This window comes from Colobus angolensis, unplaced genomic scaffold (genome assembly GCF_000951035.1).
Source record: "Colobus angolensis palliatus isolate OR3802 unplaced genomic scaffold, Cang.pa_1.0 Scaffold204, whole genome shotgun sequence".
NCBI classification, from domain to species: domain Eukaryota; kingdom Metazoa; phylum Chordata; class Mammalia; order Primates; family Cercopithecidae; genus Colobus; species Colobus angolensis.
Window position 1 is genome coordinate 2,111,383 of NW_012115200.1, and position 20,190 is coordinate 2,131,572.

The 20,190-nt window shown below is 48.7% G+C and overlaps 1 protein-coding gene across 1 annotated transcript in view; it reads left to right on the forward strand.

The window, feature by feature from the left end:
• LOC105511794 overlaps positions 1-19,935 on the forward strand; it is a 37,147-nt gene extending 17,212 nt beyond the window's left edge. The window contains 6 exon segments of the mRNA XM_011941986.1: positions 1,523-1,636; positions 4,224-4,344; positions 4,895-5,002; positions 19,518-19,597; positions 19,600-19,835; positions 19,837-19,935. Of these exon segments, the coding sequence (XP_011797376.1) occupies positions 1,523-1,636; positions 4,224-4,344; positions 4,895-5,002; positions 19,518-19,597; positions 19,600-19,835; positions 19,837-19,935 (758 nt within the window).
• The last annotated feature ends 255 nt before the right edge of the window (positions 19,936-20,190 follow it).

Below are 20,190 nucleotides of genomic sequence, written 5' to 3' on the forward strand. Positions count from 1 at the left end.
AACATAGCCTAAAATTTAACACTCCACAAATACATCTCTTTAGAAATCATTATTGCTCTGTGAGTATGACATGCGAACCGGCATACGTTAAAGGTGTATTCCATTCTTCTTTTCACTCTGTTACCGTACTGGAGTCATCCTTGCTCTGCCCTGGAGAGAAATAGCCCAATACATCTGGCGTAGGAACCCAGGGGACTGGCTCTGTGATAGACCACTGGGTTAGTCAATGGTAGTTTTATGTCCTTTCAAAACAGGGCAGCGAGGTTTAATGTGCTGCCAATTTCCCTCGATAAACACATATCTACAGCAGATAAGCTTCTCTTTCCAAATGGATGATGTTTTGCCTTTATCTAAACATTCTCTATTTATAAATCTCTTTTATTTACCTCAATGAGCAGTAAGTGTGTCTCCCATGCAGGAAAGCCAGAGTAAATCCTAAAGTGGAAGGAAGACAGAGATGTCCACTGGGACACACGGTGTTAATCCTCTGCTGTTGAGAACCTCGTTTTATGAATTACCAACACCATTAATAGCATATGAATTAGAGAGTTAAGGAAGGCATACTTTTAAGGTAAGAAAAACCATCAGAGTGGTCCCAAACGGAACTGCGATTTGCACTTCTGGATTTATCAAGTCCTAAGAGCTTTCTACTGACTGTACATTAAACACACCTGTGCTTTCAGGAGAGTCAACGAGTTTTCGTCCTTATATCCATGGAGAGTTCAATTTTTGCTCAACCTTCTTATGTACCTAAGTGCATTTCCTATGTTGGAGATAAGGGCAGAGAGGTTTACAGCTAACAGTAGCTATTTACCTATTCATTTATAGTTATTTTAATGAGCACATTTTCTTGGCAATGTTGTCTTTATGTTTTTTTCCCACTGTATTTAAAGTTGTTGTCTTGGATACAGAGAACCCTGAAGCTGAGAAATTACATTTTGCACCTAAAGCAATCTACATTTCTGGTAGAGTGGACATTTATAGAAATGTTCTTTGCCACAGGCAAAAGTTTTTTCTAAGGGATTTGAAAACTCTTCTTTATCCCCACGTAAAAAATGAAAATCTTGGTACATCTCAATTTATCCTCAACAAAGATGTTTAGGTTCATGATTTTTCAAGACACCTTAGTGTCACGTTGCTCCAGTAGACTTCATACCTTCCTGCTTGTCTTCACCCTTTGTTCTGTCTTCTCGGGATAGGGGGAGCAGACTCGCCAGTGCAACACAGAACCTCGGCTCTCAGATTGAGTAAAGTTGGGCAGACAATGTCACAGCACAGAAGCCTCCTGGTTTTGCACTGCACCAACATCTACCTTTGCTTTTGGCCTGAACTTTCAGTCAAACAATTCTACCTACATCAAAATTCCATAGAGAACCTGCTCTTGATGATTAATGGCATGCAGACTTCTGAAGTGCACATCCCCACACCTCTCCTGTGACTACGCTCTCTCATAAACAATCCCAACAATAACTACCGAGCAGTGCACATGTGCTCAGCGACCGTGCTAGTCCTGTATTCCTAGAACATCAGAAAAGCCACCAGAACATCATGCATGACAGATTGCTCTTCAATATCCACAGCTACTGGATGTACAGTGCCCTGGTTGTGTGCATCGTCATGCTGCCCTGGTTCCACAGTGAGAATCCGCATGTCCTGCCCAGGGATTCTTTGGCAGTACACACAGAAAAATAAGCCCCTCCTGATAGCATTGTTGGGAGCAGTGGCTGAACTGGCCAACTGTTAGAGTCAAGACTCAGGGGAGCAGAGCAAGGAGACCAGGTAGACAGTCCATCAGTTGCAAGCTACAGAGACCTTTACACTCCCACTTCCCAGCTGCCAAAGCTCCGTGGTGACTGCTGCCTAGCACATCCTCACCACCACAGAGCTCTTGGTTTCACCACGCTTGGTTTACCACTCTTGGTTTTACCACTGTGCTTCTTACACAAGGATGCTACCATTTATGACACTGAAGCTGCAGTTTCCTCTATTGAATTTCATAGAATTATCTTTTGTCTTTATAAACGATATTTAATTGCTATTAGGCATTCCACTGATACCCCTACATGGTCTGTGTATATGTGTGTTTTTGGTTGGTTGTTTGTTTGTTTTCTCTCCTAGACCGCTCCTCTCCAGGTGAGGCAGCCTCACAGTGACATTGATGCTGAGGAGGATCCACCTATCCTTTACAGCTTCTATTTGTTCTTCCAAGTATAGCAGAGATAATCTAAATTTTATTGTAAAATTTAGCAAGAGGGATAAGCAAGCTGAAAATTTCCCTTATCCAACTTGGAGACAATCATTTGTTACAAACTTCTCTACTCACAGATTATTGTTTTTCTGTATTCTCCTATAAGCAAATAGTAAGCAATTTCACAACCTCAAACAGGTTATAAGCAGCTAATACTTTGGCGTGATGAGTGAAGCCATTACGAGAATTACAGAGTAACAGCCAAATTGCATGGGTAGCATTCAGCATGGATGGCACCAGGCACACTTGCAAATACGTTTACAACAGCATTAGCTCACCATTCAAGGGCTTCTTGGGGAAACTGCACTGTAATGACCTGAAGGACTGTGCTGTGCACAATAAATGTTCCCTCATCTGCCGTCCTGTGAAGCCATTTTCCTTCTTGTCAGCTCGAAGAAATAGCATTACAACCATGTAATTTTACCCAAACAAATCACATATTGAAAAGAAGCACTGAGGTAAATATAAGAGCAGTTGGATGCCCTGGCAATAAGTTTATGTTCTGAAATACACAGGAAGTGAGGGCTGGTAAAGACCTTAGATTTTCATTGGATAAACCCTTTTATTTTAGAGTTAGGGAACTAGAGAGCAGAGAGGAAAAGGCAGCCTGGGTCAAGGTCCCAGGAGAAGAGCAGGGACTTCAAATTCAAGTTTCAATTTCTCAAAGTAGACTTCCCTTCCTGCTCTTGATCCACGTGTCTTCTGACTTGAATAATCCATCCTCCCATGAGAATGACCACCTGAAAAGTAACTTCTACACCTTTCTGAATTTCCAAGCTGACAAGGACTCACAGGACTGTGAGTCATCTATGGCCACCTGACTGGCCATAGTGGGGAAGTCTGGGTCAGGACCCACGTCACAGTTTGGCCAGAGTTGGCTCTCGATGCACACTGTTGTGTTCTGGGAGGACACGGTCAAGGTGACCATTGCGAACTGGCAGCCCAGTGAAGCTTAGAGGCCTGGGCTCTGGAGTTAGACACTAGACAGCGGCCTTGGCTGGTGCGTCAGAGATGAAGAATTTGGGCAAGAGATTTCACCTCTCAAAGTTTCATTTCTCATTTGTCAAGTGCTAAGCATAGGGTCTGGCTAATTAGCTCTCAAGCAATGCCAATTAGCATGATTTGGAGATTTTATTGGTGTTTAGGGGCTTTATGTTTTTATTTGCTTTTGAAGTTGTCCTTTAGAGTGGGAGAAGCGGAGAGAAACTTCAGGTGGTAGGAGGTCTGGGCTGAGTGAAGGTTACTGAGGATGTGCGTACACACAAGTGTTCACACGTGTGTGTGTGTGTGTGTGTCGAGTTAAACACACCACTAGGGTTTGAGTCCTGATTCTAACAACATTGGGTAAGTTTTCCAAACTCTTAGAGCCTCATTTTCCATATCTGTAAAATGGGGATAATAATAGCCACCCTCAGAATGCTGAGAAAATTAGATGAGACAGGCATGTAAGGTGGCTCTAATGTAGCTAGCATTCAGGGGGGCTGGAAAAATGCTCCTCAGGGGAGCTGGGAAAATGCTTTTTCTCTACATCAACAGCCCCCTGTCTGTAATTGCTGGACTTTTCGAGCTGTAAGTCGTGCACTCCTTCAGGAAGCTGTAAAAACGATGCCCAGGGTCCTGGTAACACGCTCACGGAGCCTCCCTGTGTTGGGGACACCAGGTTCTTCCTGCTCCTGTTTGCACATGCACAGTTCACTTATCCTGGGATTGCAATCACGATTTTTCCCACCATCCCTCCTGCACGTGGTGACGCACTGTCACGCACGTCACGCCGGTCTAGGTTTGCCCTGGATTTCCCAGGCCCTCCCACCTAGCACAGGTGAGTGGAGGGCGCTGGAAACCTCCCAACTCCGATAACCTGGGGCAGGGCTGGGGACTGCAGCCTTAATGAATACGCAGCATTTTCAAATGCCCAGCATGGTTTGGGAAGCAGCAGGCTGGGCTGTTTGAGAGCCTGCGTGATCGTTCTTATCAGACGTCCTGTGGAAATGCCTGACACCGTCACGAGCACACAGGCTCAGCTCAGCCAACACCGGCTGGCCTGAAAAGTCATGGCCACAAGAAGCAGAGGCCGCAGACCAGACTCCAGCACAAAGGTGTGGGCTCCTCGGCTTTGACTCACTGGCATCTCTTCCGTCCGTTCACTTCTGCTTCTCCTTATCAACATGACTCTTTTGTTTTACAAGTTAATAAGCACCAATACCAGTCAGTGTACAGTCAACAGACAGAACCATGGCTGTTATGTTGATAGGCAGATTTTAAAATGAAGAAATGCTGCCTTGGCAAGTGTGGACAGGGGACACCTGCGCACACAGAGGAGCCCGTGAGACCACTGCCACCCTGTGGGAGGGGAAACCTTCTTCCAGCCCCACAAATGCCATCTGCCTCCCTACGCGCAACACGTCCTGCTCACCTTTTCAAGTAATTTATTGCATCTGCAATCAATAAAATCAAATAAAATAAGTGTTCATTTTTAATCTTTGTGGAAAAAGGTAGAGTGTTGGAAGCAATCTTGGGAGTTCACTCTTGGAATTTAAGATTATATCCTCAGGACTCAGGAGGCTTCCTCTGGCCATGCCTGTTTTCTTTGGCTGGGCCGTGTTCCCTTCTGCCTGGTCCGCCCTCTGCTCCTCTCCTCTTCCGCAGAGGGTCCGGCACCTGTGATGCTCTGATGAACAACCTTGAACATATCTCCCTGGACTTTCAGAGATTTCTCAATGCTACAGACCAGGACACAGCACTGCAGCCCACCAGGTGCCTTCACTGCAGGGAGATTCCTCCAAACGGCTTCCCAACCACTTGTGCTGATTTATCCTTCCACTAGCAACATATACTTGTGTAGACGAGTGGATTAATACACTTGCACGGTGGGTTCACATCTTTGTCGCTGCTTGGTGTAGTCAGTTGCCTTCATTTCTGCAACTGACCAGGTGTCAGTTCGTGTTCATTGTGACCGTGGTTTGCACCCCAGATCCCTGGCAACCATCGGAGCACATCCTCCTGGGCCTGTGGGCCGTGGGCATTTCCTCTTCAGCTCAACATCTGCTGTGCCCGCTTTTCTATGGGGTTGTGTTTTTCCTGTTGATCTGTGGGAGCTCCTTGTATGTTCTTGGTACCAAGCCTTTGCCAATTGTGTAAATAATTTCTTCTATTTTGTCGCCAGCTCTTGCATTGTCCTATCTGGCAAATATGACTCAGCTATAATGTACACTACATTTTTGGGGATCATGCCACTTTGTTTCTAACTCTTAGCAGGAGAGGAATAGAAAGAGGCTGAGCAACCTTCACTTCCCTTCACTGGGGGCCCACAGGCCCAGCATGTTCTGCAGAGAAGCCCTGGGGTAAGTGGAGGATCTAGTCAGGATCTTGCAGCAGGGGACCGAGTAGGAATCTTGACCCTCCTGCTTTTGTCACTTCCCTGCTGTCCCTCACCTGCCTGTCTCTCCATGGAAAGTGAGGAAAGTAAAATCTTGGTTGAAATGAAGCTGCTTACCCCGCAGTGGCCCTAGGTCAGGAGGCAATGTGGAATAGTGGCCGGCCTATTAGTAATGATAGAAATGATGGCGAGCTCTGATTGGGCACTCACCACAGCCAGGCAATTTACACTTAAACACTTTTCACAAATCGCCTTCCTTGGCTAGCCTCGCGAGCTGGGGTGATTAGCAACCCAGGTTATAGATGAGAACCCCCATTTTCTGGGGTAATGTAGGTAGTAACAATTGGCAACCATCTACTTTCTCTAACTCTTAAAGTAGCACTGATTTTCAGATCACTGGGAATTAAGTCAGCATCTCAGTTTGTCATCCTTAAGTTATATTAAAAAGAACCAATCCAAAGATCAAGGCCCCGGAAACTCCCAGAATCCTCGCTGCCTTCAGCTTGACAGGAAGAATCCAGGTTTGAAAATTGCTTCTGATATACAAATGGCCTTATTGAACCTCTGGAGCCAGAGAGCTAGGACTTAAGGCTTGTAATCCTCCCTGATTTCAACAGCTCCCATCCATCAGCCGACCAGTCGCTGAGCAGGAAGCTCCAGCGAGCCTGGAAGAAGCAGCTCCTCCTTTTTGCTAGGCTGGGCGAGCCTGGCACAGCACGGCCTCAACCATCAACCAGGAGTGGGGCCTGGCCCAGCCTTTTGGCCAGCATTGGTGGGGGGACCTCTTAACGAACAGGCTGTGGCCTCTCCAGGAAGCCTCTTCTTCCTCCCTGTGCTTGTGTGTGTGTGTGTGTGTGTGTGTGTGAGAGAGAGAGAGAGAGAGGATGGATGGATGGATGGATGAAGGAATAGTGATATAGTTTGGATATTTGTCCCTACTCGAATCTCATGTTGAATTGTAATCCCCAGTGTTGGAGGTAGGTCCTGGTGGGAGGTCATTTGTTCATGGGAATGGATCCCTTATGAATGGCTTGGGACATCCCTTTGGGGATGAGTGAGCTCCTGATCTGAGTTCTCCTTCGATCTGGCCATTTAAAGTGTGTAGCACCTCCCCCACTGTCTCTCTCTCTCTCTCTCTCTCCCTCCAGCTTTCGCCATGTGCCAGCTCACCCATTGCCTTCTGCCATGAGTAGCAGTTCCTGAGGCCTCTCTAGGAATGGATCAGATGCTGGTGTTATGCTTTGTGTACAGCCTGTAGAACTGTGAACCAATTAAACTTATTTTCTTTATAAATTACCCAGTCTCAGGTATTTCTTTATAGCAATGCAAGAGGCCTAATGTAGATGGAGGAGGAGGCAGGGTTTTCCCAGGCTCTCCATGGACCTGTGTCCCTAAAAAGGCCTCCATACACTGTCTTCCTCCAGCCCTACTGGAGACGGCATCGCACAAACCCCAATTCCTGTATTCATCCCTTCTGTCCACTTCCTCAGAAAGTGCATCTGAGCAGCAGGGAGTACAGGACAGCTGACGTCCACTCAGAGAGAAGTCTGCCTGGACAGCAAACCCCAGCCATAGTCTGGGCCTTGGGGCCTGTGAAACATACCCTTGCTTATGAATCCACTGACACTTTAGCCCTGTTCCTCTTCCCCAGGGGAAAAGGAAACCTTAATTACATCTCACTCCTTGAACAGAGTGGGCACAGGCAATCCCCATGAGGTTAGCTCCAGTGAGGGAGAAGTCAGGGGAGAGGGCGATTGCAGAGGCGTGAGGAAGGCGAGCACCCAGCATCACAGCCTTTGCAGTGACAGAGGGGCAAGTCCTTGTCAACCAGCAGGTCAATAGGAAAACAGCTCACATCAGAAATTCTCTTCAGATTTATAATATAAATAATATAGTATAACATTATTACTGGATTTGTTAATAATATATTAATAATATTAATAGATATTACTATTATAACATAACTATATACATATGATTAATAATATATAATACAAAGGATAGCTTCTTTGGGTGGTGAATGAAACCCCATCTGTAAGGGCCTACTGTGTGCCAGGCTGAGGGACGCTGGGTGACTGAGATGAATACAACCTGCTCCCTGCCCTGGAGGAGTCCACAGTGCAGACAGGTAGACAGGCGGGCGGGTGCATTGGAAATGAAGTCCATGCAGTGCATATTTATCTGATATCTGCCTAGAATGATACAGAGGCTTGGGGGAAGGCAGGGGGAGTCAGCGAGTTGGGGGAACATTACTGAGCACAGGAGGCTGCAGGAGAAGGTGAGGGTGCCAGGCTGGGTGTGGGACGGTGGGAAAGGGCATTCCCAGTACAGGAGCAGCATGTGCAGAGGCTCAGAGGGAGCTGCCAGTGAGGCTTAGAAACCGCCCGTTGGCTGGCATTTCACCAATCAGGAAATCAAAAGCCCTGAGAGGCGTTTGGTTTTCCCGAGGTTTCACAGCAAATGCGGAGAGAAAATTTGAACCTAGGCCTCCAGAAGGTTGGTTCAGCCTTCACTCATCCCTCTGGCTGTCTCCCAGTGTGCCTGAACCCCCCCACGGAGAGTTATGTCCTGCAAATGTGGGCAAGTGGGAGCAGGTGGCACGCCTGTCCACGCCTCAGTCCTTCATCTCTGTGCACTGAGCCTGCACATGCCAGGCAGCATTGCAGGGAACATTAGAACCACTCATGGTCCCGTCGAGGGCTGGGGACACCCACCTGGCAAGTCTGTCACCCACTCCCCAAATTTTGGCATGGCCAAGCCTCAGCTGAGGGGAAAGAAGTGTAAGAGACTGGGAAGATGTTCAGCTGCTGAGGGCTGCCTCCTCCCGTTTTCCTGAGCCTGCACCAGGAGGCAGCGACATCCTTGTTTATACAGAAAAGGAAATCATGGGTCCCAGAGGTTAAAGCGAGCCTGGGGTCCTGTGGCTGGAGTGAGAACCCGGTTTCTCTGGCTGCCCAACCTACTCTTCCCATTCCATCCTCAGCTCTGGTGCACAATTGCACTCAGACTGCACAAGGGGATGGGGGAGTGTGAGCTCCTTTGCCCCAGAACCACCCCCTGGCCCCCCAAGGCAATGAGAGCATTGCAGGAAGTCAAGTCCCTGCTCCATGGCCTTCCAGAGGTGGCTGGCCCCTCTCTGTGGATGGGTCAAAGTCAGCATCAGCCAGGGTAGGAGCAAGACTGGCTTTTGGAATCAGGAACCTGGAGGCCCAACCTTCCTCGTCCATTCCCTGTGTGTCCTCAGATCCAAGGCTTCATCGGGGTGACTGAAGTGTTACAGAGAGTGGTGGGCCCTGGGCAGCAGTCATTATGGGTCCCTGTGCATAAGGAGAAAGACAGCTCAGGCCTTAGTTGCTATAACTGGGTAATTTAAAGGGAAAGAGATTTAATTGACTCACAGTTCCACACTGCTGGGGAGGTCTCAGGAAACTTAGAATCACGGTGGAAGGTGCTTCTTCACAGGGCAGCAGGAAAGAGAAAAGTGCAAGCAGAGGAAATGCCAGGCGCCTATAAAACCATCAGATCTCGTGAGAACTCACTCGCTATCACGAGCACAGCATGCGGGAAACCACCTTCACGACTCAATCACCTCCAGGGCCCTCCCAGGACGTGTGGGGATTATGGGAATTACAATTCAAGGTGAGATTTGGGCAGGGATACAGCCAAGCCGTATCAGTCGGCAAGACGGTCAGAGGTGGTGAGCAAAGCACTCTGAGGAGCAGAGCGCAGTATGGCTGCTGTTTCCTTTCCAGGAATCTCCCAGCGGGGCAAGGCCAGGGGTGTGACAGGTCACAAGTGAGCCTGGCTGGGTCTGACTGCAGCTAGTGAGAGCATTGCCCACAGCAACTGCCTTCAGTGACACTCAGCCCACAAGGTCCTGGAAGGGCTGAGATGATGCCTCCTGGTTGAGGTAGGAGAATGAGAATGAGCCCTTGTCCCTGTCCAGGACCCTCCTTTTGCAGAGAGTGGAGGCCAAGGGAGCTGGGGTTCCCCTCCTGAAGCCAGCACCATAGGTAGCTCCATCTCCCTCTCTGCCTGGGAAGCGGGGATGAAGGGAGGGGACTCGACCATGGGAAGTGCACCCCAGTGCTTGGATGGATTCTGAGGTTTCATAATGAAAATGTAAGCCAGGCTCCAACTTAACATTTGTCTAAATAACAGACTAAAACTCAAGCTAAGGAAGATACATCTAGATGACTCCTAAGCCATTATAACGAAACTAATAGCTGTACATTATGTGCTGATGGGAAATAACACAATTTCAACCCAATGGTGAGCACCACTCTCCATCATTCAATGTTACCTGTTTCTTGCAGGGTACCAAGCGTTAAAGTGGGCTCCATCCCAGCTACTGCTGCTCTGCCTGGTGCCCTTGGTCCGGATCCCATGACCTCTGGCTCTCTGAAGTCTAGAATCTTTTTCTGAAGCCCAAAGGCCTCATATTGAAGCAGAAATGATAAAGGGTTTCCCTTTCTATAGTTACTTTTTCATATAATTCTTCTTTCCCTTGATAGGTGAGGAAAACTTGAAAACATCAAAACATACACGCTAGATTATGATGAAGCCAAAATCAGGCAGAAGGAAAGAGAGTGGGAGCAGGAGGAAGAGAGAAGTGGGAAAGGAGTGGGGAGGGGTAAAGGATGGAGAGAGAAAACAGGAGGAGGGGGAGAAGGAATGGTAGAAAGAGTGGGGAGAGAGGGAAAGAGGAGAGATGGCAGAAGATCGAGGCCAGCAAGGCCTGCACAGAAACTGCGACCTGGGGCGCCCGGTAGATGGTTCTGGGTTGAAGGTGGAAGGATGGGTTTTCCCAAGGCCACAGCCAGCCCTGAGGGTGGCAAGGTCAGGCAGAGAAACGGCCAGAATCAGATCTGTGGCCACTCTTCCAAGCACATCTATGCATATTGCTGCTGAGGACATCAGGGCCTGGCTTCAGCAATCTCTGTGCTGCTAAAGTCACAGGTGGTCCTCGGAGGGGTCGTGTCGTCCTCATGCCTTCTGCACTTCAACTCCTGTTCTGACGTCGGTCTCCTTGGCCAGGCATGAGCTCCTCACTCTCCAAAGTGGAAAATATCCTGCAAAGTGTGAGCTCCACTGCCACAGTGACTTCTGCCTAATTCCATGGGGAGTGCCCCAACCGTAGTACCAGGCCTTCCTGTGCCCGGCACGCACCCGAATGGGGCAGGAATCAGGGGCTTGTAGGGCAATACCCGGCATGGGCTCCCCAGCCCCCAGGGCCCTCCCTGCTGTGCCCAGTGTCCCTGCAGCTGCTCCCACACCCCCACAAATATTCTCTGTGTTATCCTTACAACTTTTGTATAAATGTAAAAGTATTCCAAGATGGAAGTCTTTTAAAGATAAAGATGTGTGAATGAGCTTATGCAGCCTGACTGTGGAATGGTGGTGGCTTGCTTTCCACTGCTTTTCCTAGATCAACGTGTCTCTAAGTTGTCAGGACATACACCTTCGGTCTGGTGACACCTTCAGCCTCCCCCCCACCCCTGCCACCCCCCCACACACGATGCCCAATGTCCTTGCTGGGCCAGCCCACTACTTCCACGTAACCTAAAGTGTACGTGCATGCATACAAACACACACAGGTACACACACAAGTGTGCACACACACAGGTACACACAGGTGTGCACTGTGCACACACACAGGTGCACACACACAAGTACACACACAGTTGTGCACACACACAGATACACATAGGTGTGCACACACACAGGTGCACACGCACACACACAGGTACACACACAGTTGTGCACACACACAGGTACACACACAGGTGTGCACACACAGGTACACAAAGGTGTGCACACACAGGTGCACACAACACAGGTACACACACAGGTGTGCACACACAGGTACACACAGTTGTGCACACACACAGGTGTGCACACACACACAAGTACACACACAGGTGTGCACAGACACACACAAGTACCCACATACATGGATCGTCTCTTGACCTCCCGGTGACTGAAGAGTGGGGACTCCTGTAGACTTAGCATCTTGGACATGAGGGAGCTGTGTTTTCCTGGGTCCCTGATAAACGCATTCAGTTTCCCCATGTTCCCAAATATCTGGCTGACGTTGTGAAAGTTCAGGGGCCTCTAGGAAAATTATCTGTAATTATTACCCTCACCTGAGGAGTGGAGGGGAAGGTTGTCTGCTGACAAAGGTTGCATTAGGTTACAGAAGTTAAAATGGCAGATTATATCAACTTAAAATAACCCCGAACCAATTTCAGCTAAGTCATCATAAATTTTGCAGAAAACCAAAGGAGCAAGTATAGGCAATAAAAAGTCTTGCTGCTCAGTGTAAACTCAGTTTCTACTTATGAGTATTCTAGCCCGAGGTATTACTTCTCATAGCTGCCCCTGATTAAATAAAGACTTTTTTTTAGCATTCCAGATTTTTCTTTGAAAGCTGTTCTCTCGATAAAGAATGATTGTGTTTACACACAGTGACATTTTTGTTGCTTGGTCCTTAAACTGGACAGATGTCTGGTAGTATTAAGAAAAAGTAAATATTGGCATGTTCTGGTTTCTGCAGAAATAGAAGACACTGAATTAAAAGCCATATCATATATACCCCAGGAAAGGACTTGAGCTCGTGAAGCCCTCAGCCTCTCCGTCTCCTCCAGTCAATCCATCTCGGCTCTTTCTGGAAAAAAAATTTCAGGAATGTATGCAAGAATATTTTTCTTGGCCAGGAGAAGGTGATGGAAGCCCCTCCTCTTCCTCCCTCTCCTCCACAGGGAGGGCCAGAGTCCAGCTCTCAGGTCACAGGCTCACTGGGAGGCTGGAAGGAAATGTCTTAGATTTGGGGTGTCAGCATCAGGGGCGAGCAGCCCAGGAGAGTTAGGCAAGATTGGAGTCATGGCAGAGAAAATGTATTTGTTCTCTGCTCACATACCCAGATCATGGAGAAAGGGACAAAAGAAGAGAGAGAGGAAATGGAGGCAAATTAATAACAAAAGACTCACTGAATAGATGGGGGTGAAAAATCCACTTTGGTGAGGGTCTTTGGAGTTTTCTGTCTAGGTCTGGTCTGTGGCGACATCAACAGCTTCCAAAAGGACCGTGCTCAGAATTGCACATCAGCTAAAGGGAAGGTGGGAGATGGCCACAGCTGGACCAAGGCCAAGCCCGGCTCCATCTTCCTCTTCTCCCTGGTGGCCTCCCACAGTCAGAGGGGAGGTCTCTGCTTCTCCTTTCTTGGGATTCCTGGGCTGCTAATCAGCCCCCATCCTCACCTCAAGTCTCATTCCACAGCCACTGTGGCTGCCAGCTCAGCCCTGGGTCCTCAGAACTTCCACACCGTGGGGCTGTGACCCAGGACCCTCAAGGCCGCTGGCCCTGCCACCCATGGACACCTGCGCCACAGGGCCATTGACCCAGGTTCCCAGGACCCTCAGGACTGTGCCTGAAGGCTAGACACCAGGGGGGATGGGAGAGGCTGTTTCTGCCTGGCCACACCAGAGACCAAGAGAGCTGCCCTTCCCTGGCACCCACAAGAACATGGGGAGGGAGCAGAGGGCCACAGTCTCCCATCCGCACTGCCACAACCCAAAATTCGAATACTGTTTTTTATTATGGCCAAAAACTCATTTGGCAGCAAATCCTGTTCTGATCTGATGTGGAGCCATTTGCAATCTTTATTTATTCCTCTTAGTGTGAATATTCATGCATTTCTCAGCAGAAATATTAATGCATGTGCTTATGAGATGCTGTCTGGATTCTATTGGAGGTGTTGTGTGATTTACAGACCCTGCAGCTTTGTGCTCTTCCCCACCTGGGCTGAGCACTCTGAGACATTCACCATCGTGCAAGGCAAAGCCTCCACAGAGGCCTGACGGATGGTTAATCTCTCTTATGTAAGCTGCACATAAGCAATGCAAAAAGTTGCCTTATATTTTCTAGTAAAGGATATTTCTTCAAAGTTAACCCAAGATGAAGGCTGCACAGTGTACAGCATTTCAGGACCAAAAATATGACTGCATTTTAGAGGAAAAAAAGATCTTTGCAAGATTGAAGGGTTCTTGGATGGATTTTGCAACCCACTGTAAACCTCTGATTGGCCTCATGGGTTTCCACTATTTGCATACCTCACCCGTTACATGGAAAATGCAGGGTCTTTGGTGGCAAGGAGCAAACTGTGTATAATTAATTGAGGCCTTTCAGAGGAGCAAAGGACCAGGCAGTAGAGAAACAGCACAAGGGAAGGTGATTGATAATGTGTTTCCAGCAGCTTAACTTCAAGAACAAATTTGCAAGCAAAAAAATTATTGGATTATGTAAAACCAACCTACAACTCAAATCCTGGTTACCAGCCTTTATTCTTGGTACACATAAACCACAGCTTCCACATATTTTCAAAATTACTTGCTTGACTTACAGCTTTCAATTTGACACAAGGTTTTCATCACACACACACACATTTTCTTTATGAAAAAAGAAGAATGCCAAACAATGGGCAGACCCCAATACACCAGAGGAACGCGAGAGGCAGAATCAGGAGAGACCTCATTATTCCAACGGTTCGAGAAGTCCTGGGTGCTACACTTGGAGGTTTGGTGGTGATGGCCGGAGCACATTAAATTCAAAATGCCTGGCAGTAAAATTCATAACCTGTTTTTGATGAAGAGATGCATCTTTTCAGAAAATCTAGCTCTCCATCAGGAGATGTGTAGCAGGTCAGAGAAGCCTAAACACACCCACACTGGCTGGACAGGAAACCCCACACCCGATGCAGTGAGCTTTGAGGTCCGGCGCGTGCATTCTGAGCACCTGCCCAGCAGAAACCATCCCCCTCCCCGGGTGTGGGGAGCTCAGTGCCATGGGAGATGTTTGCCCTTGCCCTTGTGCTCACTATTTTTTTTTTTTTTTTGGCTCTTATTCCATCTCTTGATGGTCCAGGTGGACTTGTATCAGTTTGGGGCATACAGAAGCCTTAACATTTTTAATGGGCTCATTGAAACTTGGATTTAAGTGAAACGCCATATAACAAAATCCATTTTACCACAAGCTATTTGATGTAAACAAGAGTTTAAGTTCCTACAGCATATTTCAAAAGCAGTAAACTCAACTTAAAAACCCAAACACTTCTGATATTATGCACTGAAGCTGAGTGTGATGGCTCATGCTTATGGGAAGCCACAGTGGGAGCATCACTTGAGGCCAGGAGTTCAAGACTAGTCTCTGGGCAACACAGTAACACCAAACCCAATCGAGTGTGAACATATTTTCCTATCTCCTTAATGACAACAGCTCAGCGGTGATTCTGCTGAAATGCTTTCGAAAATGTGTTAAGCCAACAAACTCCCCTTGCCCTTCCTGTCTGCACTGGCTTTACCCACAGAGACCTCCCGGTTCTTGAGTGGTCTGCTCTGTTTACTCGGCTGCCTCCTGGAGGACCTGTGAGCAGCCCAACACAGCTGCCTTCTCTGAGATGAGAGCGGGCACTGCGCTGTGACCACAGGCAGCAGGGGGCATCTCGGGCACTACAGCAGCTAGAGAGCATTCACTCAGACAAGAGAGTGTAGGACCCACGCAGCACACAGGGAGGAGCCTGGCTCTGCAGGAGCCCAGGTGTGGGACAGGAGAGATGGGGGCTGCATTTGGAGAAAAAGACTGCACCGCTGTGCGGAGAGCGCCTCATACATACAGAGCTGCCCAAGTGTGCTTTGTGCACATGGAAATTGGGAGCCACGGGAGGCGTTAGAGTAGAGGAGTGCCCAGACCCACTGTGCGCTAGCATCCTTAATCTGCTTTCTTGCAGCCTGCTTACTGAATTTGGTTGGAGAAGGGGATAAGAATGGAAGTTTCTGGAACAGCACCAGTGAGGTATAATGGGAGTCTAAGTGGGGAGTATTGGCAAGGAGAGAAATGAAACCTGGGTAGGCTCAGTCAGGTGACCTTTGCCCCTTCCCCACTGCCTGCACAGGGGAGTTCTGCACCTTTGAATATGGAGCACCCTCAAGTCTCAGGGGGATGTGTAGGAGCTGCCCATAATGAACTCAGGACAAAAAGCTGTACCTGTGGGTTCAGAGCCTGCCAGGGAACGGCAAGCGCACGGTGGAGAATGGCCATCGCGCCCCCAGATCCCCCAGCTTCCCATCCCTCAGGCCAGGCCCCTGGAGGAACTGCGTGGGTTGGGGCTGGGGAGTCCCCCTAGTACTCCAATGTGTTGCTGACCCTGCTGCCAGGGCTTCCCCGCTGCCTTGAAGCCAACATCTGCTATGGTCTGAATGTTTGTGTTGCTCCCAAATGTGTGCTAAAACTTAATCCTCAATGCAAGAGTATGGAGAGATAAGGTCTTTAGCAGGTGGTTAGGCTCCACCCTCATACATGGGATTAGGGCCTTTATAAAAGGGTTTGAGGGAGTGAGTTCATCTCTTTTGTTGTCCTTCCCTACGATGAGGACACAACAACAAGGCGCCATCTTGGAAGATGAAATTTAGCGCTTTCCAAACACTGAATCTGCACCTTGATTGAGACTTCACAGCTTCCAGAACTGTGGGAAGTAAATTTCCAGTATTTATGAGCTACCCAGTCTAAAGTACTTTGTTATAGAAGCGCATGTGGACTAAGACGATCTTTCATCACTTTACCCCACAGGGTCCCCCACACTGGCTGAGGCTAAATTCCTTATTGACCCAGCTGGATGGAAATTTAGAGGAAACAAAGTAATTCCAAGAAGACAAGGCTGGGCGCAGTGGCTCACACCTGTAATCCCAGCACTTTGGGAGGCCAAGGTGGGTGGATTGCCTGAGCTCAGGAGTTTGAGACCAGCCTGGGCGACATGGTGAAACCCTGTATCTACTGAAAACACAGAAAAATAGCCAGGTGTAGTGGTGGGCGCCTATAATCTCAGCTACCTGGGAGGCTGAGGCACGAGAATTGCTTAAACCCAGGAGGTGGAGGTTACAGTGAGCCGAGATTGTGTCATTGCACTCCAGCCTAGGGGACAGAATGAGACTCTGTCTCAAAAAAAAAAAAAAAAAAAAAACAAATTATGATGTTTCTTTAGGGTCTCCATATCACACAACCCCAAAAGTACCATTCACACAGATTGGGTATGGTACAGTGCCTGTTCTGTGCAACTGTCCTGGACAGCCTTCACTCACACGCATTCCTAAGACTATGGGAATTTGCATAACTCTGAGTTTTCAGATATAATTGCCTTATTTCATGAATATATTATAGGAGATATACAAGAAATTAAATACACAAATCCTCTCCTGATGCAAATGCTCAACTCAGGTGATACAGCACCTTCTACGCTTGCCTTTGAAAAATCTTTTGGTTTAAAAAAAAATCTTGTTAAAAGATATTTGGAGCCATTTAAACGTTCTAAGTTAGATGTTATGGCCACCAGGCAAAGCTGAGGGGCAAGCACACCATAGCCATCTTGCCCCTCACACCTGGAAGGATCCTGTGTAACTGTGTCCTTACCACTCCAGCCACAGTCATTTCAAGACTTGCGTATTTTGAAGGCATGTGTGTTCTACTTTCTTTTTCATGTTTCAAAAGAAACCTCTGCAGATGTCATCCTCTGCTGGATTTACTTAACAAAGCCATCATCCAGAAAACAAATAAACAAAACCGTACCACAGCTCCTTTACCCAGGCCAAGGGTGTGCTCACCCCACGGACTCCAGATGAAAAGCTCTTGCCTTCAAAAGCAACATTTATTTTCAGTCTCAGCACAGCAGCCCACAATGGGAAGCCTTCAACTCTCTGCTCCACCTGCTCTAACGAGATCTGATTTTTAAATTTTGATGTGGGATGAAAATTGCCAATTGTATAACTTAGTTACAAAAGCTAGGGTGCATTCCATTGATTGCAATTGCTTAAAGGGAAAATCAACTCTTACCACTGTTTGTAACCTTGCTATGGTTGGCATGTGGAAGGGGGCTTTGGAGAAAGACATTTTTTCTCTTTCCTTTTTCTGATGCATTCAGAATTCCTGTGGAGTGCCTCCCACACGCCCTCCTCTGGCTCTCTCTGGCAGGGAGAGTGTAAACCTCTCCCCCAGTTCCTGGAGTGGAGGGGGGCAAAGCCTGAAAGTCCACAAGCCAGCATAGCTGGAGACCAGCTGGGGTCCTAGTGGGCAGGGGGTTCAGGCTAGAGAGAGGTCCCATTCAGCAAGGGATCCCAGCCAGCAAGATATCTCGGCCAGTGGGGACTCCTGACCTCACCTTCAGGCTGAGAGGGGCCTGGGTGCTCAGAGAACCCCCAGGTGGCCCCTGCCTGCTCTGGGGGGCATGTGGTATGACTGGTTCCCATGTGGATCTGCAAAGGGAAGGAGAATTCCGTTCTCTGAAAGGCTAGCCAACGTTTCCAAAGCTTCAGGCTAATAGGTGGATGGCCAGGACTTCCAACCCTGTGAGTCCTACCTGGATTCTGGGTGATCCTAGGACTCCTTTTCACCTCTTCATGTCTCTGCCCTGACCACCTGCATGGAGCAAAATGCCGTGATTCACACGAAGAAGGCACCGACAGCCAGTCCCACCTCAGCCATCCTTATGTCACACCCGGGAGCCCTGTGCCGCGCCCCCTCTTTGTCTTTGGGTATTTCCAGGCCCACTTGGTCCCTCGGGGAGTTCTGGGATCAGCTCCTGCAGGACATTGAGGTTTGATGGCTGCATAGTCAGGCTTCCAGAGGCACAGGCCGGGCCAGTGCAGGAGGGGTGGCCGCCGTGGACCACCAACTCACAAGGGTCTTGCCCCTCAGCCTGGCAGGGTCTCCAGCCCCTCCCTGACACACACTTTTCCATCAGCTCTTCATCACACGCCCTCTCTCAGCAGGTGCTTTCTTGTGCCCAGCATTTCCTTAGGTCCACTAGCATCCCGTCTTGTCCTCCATGGGATCCCCAAGGAGGATGGTGCCTGTGCAACAGTAACTGTCCCTGAAGTCCGACTGAGCAAACAGGACAGGGATTTGCTTACAGCCTCAGCCACACCCGTCGGATTCCCCAGGGCCTCATGCCCCAGCCCTGAAGGAGGTGATCCTATCTCTAATCAGACGCCCTCTTGTTAGTCTCCAGTGGACTTCATTTCCTTTACATAATAAATCCTGGAGCCCCGACCATGAGGCCAACAAAGTTCTGTGTTTTGGGTGAAGGTTACACACTGGAAGCACAGAGGTTTCTTTGATTGTTAGATTTTTAAAATATTGAGATTTAAACATTTTAAAAGCATGGTTATGATAACTATCATCTCATAGTCATGAGTGCGACTTCTCAAAGGATTTCCCAATTCCAGAGGCTTCAGTGCCCATCAAAAGGTGAGCCCAGGGCGCCGGGGCACAGACGTTTCCTCTAAAGGAGAGAAGGACAACCTCAGACTGTGGCCCGCGCAGGGGTCTCCGCTCCTCAGAACCCCACACCAGGCTGGCAGCAGCCCGATGCCTGCTCCCTTTCCCCGGTCCACTACAGCAGTCTCTGGCGGAGACCAGGAAATCTGGTGGTTTAAAGAGCTCTTGGGCGATTCTGATGGACGGCCAGGGTTTAGAGCCGCAGACTTTAGGGAAAGAAGTCGCCCTCCACTCCCAGGAGAAACGGATCTGGCTACGGAAGCTGGGAAGAAGCAGGAGAAGGCAGAGGTGAGAGGTCAACTCCGAAGGTCTTGGGTCCTGCTCCAAGTCCGAATTCTTGGAGGTGGCAGGGCAGTGCTGGTAGAAGAGCTGGGTCATTTCGAGGGCCAGCCCTGCCCGTCTCAGGTGCCAGTCTGGGGCACAGCTAGCTCCTTAGAGAGGCTCCTAGAATAACACGGCACAGTGGAGACTGGCTTAAAACTAGCTGAGAAAGGAATTGTGTTTGCAGCCGCCGGCGCCGCCTCTCGCTCGCCGAGCTGCAGCCGAAGGAGAAGCGGGGTAAGTAAGCAGCTCCCGGTGCGGGGCGCGTACAAAGCAGACTGCCCGGAAATGCACCCGCGGTGAAGCACCCAGGAAGCAACAGGCTACAAAGCCGCTCGCAAGAGTGCGCCCTCTACTGGAGGGGTGAAGACACCTCCTCGTCCCTGGCCGGGTGCCGCGGCGCTCCGGGAAGTTAGACGTTATCAGAAGTCCACTGAACTGATTCGCAAACTTCCCCTCCAGCCTCTGCTGCGAGAAATTGCTCAGGACTTTAAAACAGATCTGCGCTTCCAGAGCGCAGCCATCGGTGCTTTGCAGGAGGCAAGTGAGGCCTATCTGGTTGGCCTCTTTCCAGGACACCAACCTGTGTGCTATCCATGCCAAACGTGTAACAATTATGCCAGAAGACATCCAGCTAGCACGCTGCATACGTGGAGAACGTGCTTAAGAATCCACCATGATGGGAAACATTTCATTCTCAAAATAAATAAATAAAGGAAAATTTAAAAAATTAAAAAAAGTTCTCGTCTTCCTGTTACTAGTAGTTCTGAAAAAAAAAAAAAGAAAAGAAATTCGCATACGTGGAGAACGTGCTTAAGAATCCACTATGATGGGAAACATTTCATTCTCAAAAAAAAAAAAATTCTCTTCTTCCTGTTACTGGTAGTTCTGGGAAAAAAAAAATTATCTTCTTCCTATTAGT